Consider the following 7,807-nt stretch of genomic DNA (forward strand, 5'->3'; position numbering starts at 1 on the left):
GCATGCTTTCTCTGGAAGAGAAATAATACTCTCTTAACTGGGGGGGAGCCATTTCTTCAGCCCTCCCTTCTGTAACTCCACCTCCGATCGCCCAAGACTTCAAGAACCCAGGGTGTGGTCTGAGGACCCATCTCGAGTCACACCGCGTTTTTGCTTGGCCCTGGACTTATCTAGCCCGGATGTTGGGATTTGAGGACAACCACCGTGCCTGAAACACTAATGATCCTGAAGACCCCGAGGATCGATCGCGGCGGCCTTCCAGGGAACTGACGCGTGGGAAAGCGCTGACCTCAGAGGGGAAGGTGGCTCGGCGGGGATGTGCCCGCAGGGGACGCTAGACCTCGCAGCACTGCTGTCAGACCCCGCCCTTAGCACAAAGCCACGCCCTCTTCGTGCTCAGGCCACGCCCTCATCCTTAGGGTTCCCGCCCCCCCGTCCCCCATCTTTACTCTCGCGGCCCGCTGGGGCGCATGCGCGGGGTGACGGGGTGAGTGCGGCTGGGCCTGGCGGGCAGGGAAGGGCAGGGCCGGGGAGGGCGCGGGCGGCTGGGCAGGGCGCGGGCGGTGGCCCGGCAGCCCCTCCGTCCCATCATCCGGGCGTGTCTCGCCGGAGCTGCGCTGCTACGTGAGGTGAGGGCCTGCCTCCGGGGCCTGCGTGCCAAGCGAGGGCGGCGGGGCGAGCGGGGCCTGCCCGGCCCGGTGCGTGTCGGCCGCTCGAGTGGACTCGGCGGCGGGGGGGTGGCCTATGCCGGCCTGCAGGAGGCCGCTCCCGCGGGAGACGCTGGAGTCCAGCGGGGACCCGGCCCTGATGTCCTCACGGACAGAGGCTCCCAGGAGAGGCCAACCAGACCGCGCTCTTGGAATTCCTGTAATCTGTGACAGGGTCTTGTGTACCCTCGGCTGGCCGTAAAGGCGTGTGCCCCGACGCCGGGCTTCAGTTAGAACGGGGAAATTCTCTTTCTGTTTGAAAATGTGCGTGCTGATTGCGTGTCTGCCTGCGCACGTGTGCCGCGGCGCAAGTGGGGAGGTCAGAGGACAACTTTCCAAGAGGCTGTTCTTCCCACCATGCGGGTTCCGGGGATGGCACCCGGGTCGTCTGCCTTAGCCTTAAGCGCCTTCTGAGCCATCACACCGGTCCTGGAAATTGTTTTGTTTTTTAATCGAGGTGAAAAAATAAAATGTTATAAAAGTCTTAAAAACGCAACGACCCAGTCTCAAAACATTCGGTGCCGGGCGCTGGAGAGAACACCCAGTTGGAGTAGGTTCATGATTGCCTCCTAACCCCTCCAGATCAGACACCATCTCGGACTACACGCGCGCGCGCAAATAGCCTTTTAAAACTGTGTCTTGGCATTGTGTCAAGACATCCGAGGTGGCATGAGAAACCTTTGAAAAGGTTTGTCTATGAGACGCACTATTAAGTGTTTTGAAGATTGTAGGTGCCAAGATGCCTACCTGTGGGTGATGTGTTTGTTTTGTTTTTAGGACACAGGAGACGTTGTGTGTAATCTTGCCTCATCCTCCTGAGTGCTGGGATGTCAGCTGTGAGCCACTGAGCTCTGCTGTTGATGTGGAAGATGACTGCCCTTTGCCTTAGATTTATTTTTTTAAAATGGGATTTATTTTTTCTGTCTTCCATGTTTTCTCAAAAAATGGAGAGCAAGTTAGGAGTAGTGTTGTATGCCTTTAACAAACAAAAAACTGCCTAACACCAGACATAAATATAAATTGAATATTAGCACATGACTACGTCCCATTTTTTTTTTAAGATTTTATTTACTTATTATATGTAAGTACACTGTAGCTGTCTTCAGACACTCCAGAAGAGGGAGTCAGATCTCATTAAGGATGGTTTGAGCCACCATGTGGTTGCTGGGATTTGAACTCCGCACCTCTGCCTGCCTCTGACTCCCAAGTGCTAAGATTAAAGGTGTGTGCCACCACTGCCTGGCTCCATAGTTTATAATTTATCATTTTAAGAACAAAATCGGGCTGGTGAGGTGGCTCAGCAGGTAAGAGCACCCGACTGCTCTTCCGAAGGTCCTGAGTTCAAATCCCAGCAACCACATGGTGGCTCACAACCATCCATAACAAGATCTGGCGCCCTCTTCTGGAGTTTCTGATGACAGCTACAGTTACTTACATATAATAAATAAATAAATAAATCTTTAAAAAAAAAAGAACAAAATCATTTTTTTTTTTTCAAAAAATTTCAGATGCCCTGGTTTTCTACAGTGACGCCTGTGTATAATTGGAGAGGCATGCGTTGCAGATGGTTCATAGTCTTTTTGAAAGGATAACTAGTGAGCATGCGTTTTTATGGTTCACATTATTTCATTAAGAAGCCAAATTTCTCAAGCTGGCAAGATGGCCAGCTCACTTCCCAGTGAGTAAGGTCCCTGCTGCCAAGCCTGAGGATGAGTCCAGTCCTTAGGATTCGCGACACTCCGGCTTGTTGTGAGTGGTCTTAAGGAACCTTTAGTGATGTTCAGCCCTGAGAAGTGACACTGCCCTCCACCTTCCTCACAAGCCAAATCCAAAGGGCAATGTTAAGTACTTGCAATCCTGTGCTTGATTTCCTTTTCTTACGTTTTTGTTCACGTTCTGAACGACCTGAAGTAGTCTCTTGACAGTTGTGTTCTCCCTGGTATTAGAATATGATAGAATATGTGCTATAAGAAACTTTGTCTCCAGCTGGGCGTGGTGGCACAGCCTTTAATCCCAGCACTTGGGAGGGAGGCAGAGGCAGGCTGATTTCTGAGTTCGAGGCCAGCCTGGTCTACAGAGTGAGTTCCAGGACAGCCAGGGCTACACAGAGAAACCCTGTCTCAAAAAAAAAAAAAAAAAAAAAAAAAAAAAAAGGGGGGGGGGGAAGAAACGTTGTCTCCAAAGAAACCCTATCTCGAAAAAAACAAAAAAGAAACTGTCTCCAAAGAAAGCTGTTTATGGTGTTTGGTGAGGCATCTTGTCTGTGTATCTAACATTTCTGTAAGAGTACCACTGTCAGTGTTTCAGATTATCACCTCCCCTCCTGCTTATGGTTAAGAACGTGAAGTAAGATGAGCTTGCTGCTGGCAGCATGGAAGGAGGGTTCACACATGCACAGTTAGTTACCTGATGTCAAAAGTCCGAAGACAAGTGTGCCATCTTTGGTCCTTTGGCTCCATCTGTGTCGGAATGGACTATAATGGCGTTGGTTTCTTCCTTGTTTAGAATGAGGTGAGTTTGATAAGGGAGCCCTTTTGTGTTCCTCCATGGATTGTTGGGAAGATGGCATAAGCAAAAAGAATGCGCTTAATAAAGGTGTGATCACATGACATACAGAAGTAGCAAGTGCCCCTCGGAGAGGTTTCCACTAGAAACAAGATTCATCTTATATTTGCTGGGGTACCCCACAACTCGGGAGGCTAGGGCAGCATCACAATGGGGTCGGGCTAGACTGGACTCTGTAGGTAGACCCTGTGTCAAGAAACTAAGAAGGAAGGGTTGAGGTAACGCCAGTGATTGGGGTGCTCCCTGCCTGCTCTCGGCAGCAGCAGACAGATGGAAGCTGAGGGCAGAGGGGAGCCTTCTTTTAACTTCAGGTTAATGGGTCACTTTATTTCTGTGCTTATTTCTAAAACTAAAATGAATTGAAAAGCTGGACTTTAAAAATGGTTAGACTTGTGGTCAAATCTAACCCTACCATGTGAACTTAATCCAGCTGACTTGACTGTTATGTCTCGGTTTACTAATCAATAACAAGATATAACCAACAGTTCTGGCAAGGTTGAGATATATAACCTGTGTGAATGAAGACATGCTATCTGGTATGTAGCTGATATTCAGTAAATTAGCACTGAAGTGTAAAAACGTGGACACTTTTAGGTGCATGGTTCTGTATTTGACTTTGTACTTTTTTCTTAATATATGTATGTGTGTAAATATGTGATATTTATCTGAATTAGACAAGGTCTCCTTTGTAGCCCTGGCCTGAAGCTTACTGTGTAGACCAGGCTGGCCTCCACCTCACAGAGATCTGCCTCCCTCAGCCTCCCAGGTGCTGGGACTAAACGTGTGCTACTTTGACCAGCCGTTTGTGATTTTTTTTTTTTTCCTAATGATTGCATAAACTAATACAGACATTCTGTGATTTTAGTATCAAGATAAAGCTATAACGGCCAGGCGTGGTGGCGCTCGCCTTTAATCCCAGCACTCGGGAGGCAGAGGCAGGTGGATTTCTGAGTTCGAGGCCAGCCTGGTCTACAAAGTGAGTTCCAGGATAGCCAAGGCTACACAGAGAAACCCTGTCTCAAGAAACCAAAAAAAAAAACAACAACAAAAAAAAAACAAGATAAAGCTATGACTATAAATAAAGGTAAATTTGTTTCAGAGAAATAGGAATTTTTATATATGATTGGATATTTACATATATACATATAGTGTATATATGATAGTTTAGAAAGCGTAAGGAAGGTGCCTGAGTTCATTCTGTCTGTTGTAAGTTAAGATGTGGCAGGATTTTCCCTATGAGCTATGGCTCACTTGGTACTATTGCTTACATGAATGCTGGTCTCTTTTACTTGTAGGTACTTTTTGTCATTTGTGGGAACTTGCCTGTAATTCATTTTCCTCACTGCAGTATTGAGAGCTATACCAAGTAAGTGGAGTACAGCCAAACTAATTAGTAAATCTTCTAATAACTCTCGGGACTTTAGTTGTTGGGGTGGTTGCTACACTTAGTAGAATGTTTAACGTGACCTCATAAGATTCTTTCTTTTTTTTTTTTTTCCAAAGATTTATTTATTATACATAAGTACACTGTAGCTGTCTCCAGACACACCAGAAGAGGGCATCAGATCCCATTACAGATGGTTGTGAGCCACCATGTAGTTGCTGGGATTTGAACTCAGGACCTCTGGAAGAGCAGCCAGTCCTCTTAATTGCTGAGCCATCTCTCCAGCCCAAGATTCTTCTTTCTTGAAAATCACTTATGTTCTAAGATTTTGCACAACACTGTTTTTTGTTTTTTTGTTTTTGTTTTTGTTTTCCGAAGCCATTACATTGATAGAGACTCATAAGTATTTTTTTAAGGAAAAATAGCCATCATTAGGTTGAAATCTGTAGAAAGTGTATGCCTACAGGCATAATTGCATGTTTGTGTGTGTCTGACAGGGTCTCACTTTGTAACCATGGCTGGCCTGGAGCTCTTATGTAGACCAGGCTAGCCTTGAACTCTGCCTGTCCAAGCTCTGGGTTCTGGGACTAAAAGGTGTGTGTTTGCTCTGTCTTATGAGATAGGGTCTCATAGTCTAGGCTTGTCTGGAAGGTATGATGCTTTCAGTCGAGGCATTGTGCAGTCTTGTTCTTCAGACATCGATTTTCATGGTCCACACAGACTCCTTTGTAAAATAGTTTGAATGGATGGATGTCTTCCACCGCATGCATATCTGGTGTACTTGGAGACCATAGAAGGGAGTCAGATGCCCTGGAATTCAAATTATAGGCGGTAGTGAGCTGTCTTGTGGGTGCTGGGAATTGAACCCAGGACTTTTGGAAGAGCTATCTGTCTTCTTAGAAACTGTTGAGCCATTTCTCCAGCACCCCTCCCCCAAGATTTCTTATTGCTAATAAATTCTTTGGCTCAAAAGAATTTTTATAGTAATACCAGTTATTGTACCATGTTTGTTAAAATGTTCTTCATTTTTTAGATTGAAAAGATATGAATGAATATCCTAAAAAAAGAAAAAGGAAGACTTTACACCCTTCTCGCTATTCAGGTTAGTCTATAGTTGAATTATTTTTGAGAGTAATGGATTATTGTTATTCCCATCAATCTTTACATAAGTAAGACAATATCTGGACCATTTACTGGGATGAGAACACAAACTACATCCTCTGCATGCATGTTATGTGGATGGAGTGCTGCAGAGATGCTTTACAACTTTACAGTCTACTCGTCTCCTCTCTGTGAGCTAGAAATATGTCAAATTCCATTTCCAAGCGTCCTCTTCATGTAGAATAATTGGATTTTGCCTGTCAGAGTCATAAGTTGTGCTTAAAGCACAGCAATAACCTTAGCAGAAAGTAGTTTGCATCGAGGAAAAGAAGCTGTATCTTATACACTGTTTTTGGAACTGAATCTTATGTGTGTGTTTATTTGCATGTGTATGTGCATGACTGGTGTCAGGGGAGGTCAAGAGCTGGTATTGGATCCCCTAGAACTATAGTTACAGATGGTTGTGAACTATCAGGTGGGTATTAACAACAGAATCCAGGTTCTCTGCAAAGAGTATTAAGTGCTCTTAGTCACTGAGACATCTCTCTACCTCAATTTTCATTTGGATTTTTATAATCTGTGATTGAGGTGGCTCTCCTGTGTTAATATAAGAGGAGGTCTGGGCTAGGAAGGTAGCTCCATGGATAGAATGCTTGCCTAGCATACATGAAACCCTGGGTTCACATCTAATCCCATCACTTGAGAAGTGGAGGCAAGCAAGATCAAGTGAGGCCAGCTTAAGCTACAAGAAACAGTCTCAAAAAGAAAGGGGGTCAGAGGAGAGACTAGGTGGTGGTGGTACGCACCTTTAATCTCAGCAATCAGGAGGCAGGCTGCTCTCTGGAGGCCAGCCTGGTCTACAGAGCAAGTTTCAGAACGGCTAGGACCATTTCGCACACCCACTACTCGCTCCATGCCCATGTACCTCTGTGTATGGTGAGCCTTGTCTGCTCCTTATTGGTAGCATGGTATGGCCGCTCTTCAGAAGCCATCCTGCTCTCCAGACTGTTTCTCCTCATGTATCATGCTTTCTTGCCACTATGTGGCATGCCTAGCTCTTGGTAGTTAATTCACTGTTTCAAATATTAGCACAATATTTGTTACATATGTATACTTTTTAAGATTTATAAGGCAAATGTTTCCTTATGTATTCTAAAAGCTTTTGAAGGTATATTTTTATGTGAGTGTTTTGCCTACATGTATGTGTGTGTACCACAAACCTGTGCCTGCTCCAGACAGATTCCCTGGAATTGGATGGAGTTGAGCTACCCTGTGGGTGTTGTGAACTGAACTCAGGTCCTCTACCACAGAGTATCTGAGCCATCTCACCAGACAGTTTCTGTTTCTAAAAATAGATAAAGCTTTTATTCTTATAGTATTTACATCCCTTTTAGAAGTAAGGTCTTGTTTGGCCCAGGCTGACCCCTCCTGACCCACTTAGCCTCTGTACTCTGACACTGTAGCCATGCAGCAGCCCTGGCTTCTCCTACAGTCTAATCAACGGCCGTTTAAAGCTGAATGGTAGTGTTTGGTCTGAGGTATAAAGCTGAAGAACATGCTATATTTTTCCTACTGAAACTCATTAAAATCATGAAAGTGTGGGTTAGGGGTATAGGTCACGGTAGAGGGTTTGCCTGGTATGTGCAAGGCACTGGGTCCAATCTTTAGCACTGGGAGAAAAAGGAAACAAAAGATGCAAGCTTGTGCATCGTTAGATTCATGTCTGTACTGTGTTGGGAATTGTCTTCATTTTGTTTACATTCAGATTCTTCTGGAATAAGCAGAATTGCAGATGGAGTCAGTGGGATTTTTTCTGATCACTGTTACAGTGTCTGCTCTATGAGACAGCCAGACTTAAAATATTTTGACAACAAAGGTATGTATCCTGTTTTCCAGAATACTCTGTGCAACTTGCTTTTTTTTTTCTTTTATTTTTTATTATTTTCTTTATTTACATTTCAAATGCTATCCAAAAGTTTCCTATACCCCTCCCCCCACCTCTGCTCCCCTACCCACCCACTCCCACTACTTGGCCCAGGCCTTGCCCTGT

The 7,807-nt window shown here is 45.2% G+C and overlaps 1 protein-coding gene across 4 annotated transcripts in view; it reads left to right on the forward strand.

The window, feature by feature from the left end:
• The first annotated feature begins 447 nt into the window (after nt 1–447).
• Znf639 (zinc finger protein 639) overlaps nt 448–7,807 on the forward strand; it is a 12,538-nt gene continuing 5,178 nt past the window's right edge. Inside the window, exons 1-5 of one of the 4 annotated variants that reach the window (XM_021196164.1) lie at nt 448–487; nt 3,007–3,218; nt 4,568–4,638; nt 5,690–5,758; nt 7,523–7,633. In XM_021196164.1, the coding sequence (XP_021051823.1) occupies nt 5,701–5,758; nt 7,523–7,633 (169 nt within the window). In that variant the 5' untranslated portion in view covers nt 448–487; nt 3,007–3,218; nt 4,568–4,638; nt 5,690–5,700. The other 3 variants (XM_021196166.1, XM_029537968.1, XM_029537967.1) reach the window with 3 other exon arrangements.

This window comes from Mus pahari, chromosome 4 (assembly GCF_900095145.1).
Source record: "Mus pahari chromosome 4, PAHARI_EIJ_v1.1, whole genome shotgun sequence".
NCBI lineage: Eukaryota > Metazoa > Chordata > Mammalia > Rodentia > Muridae > Mus > Mus pahari.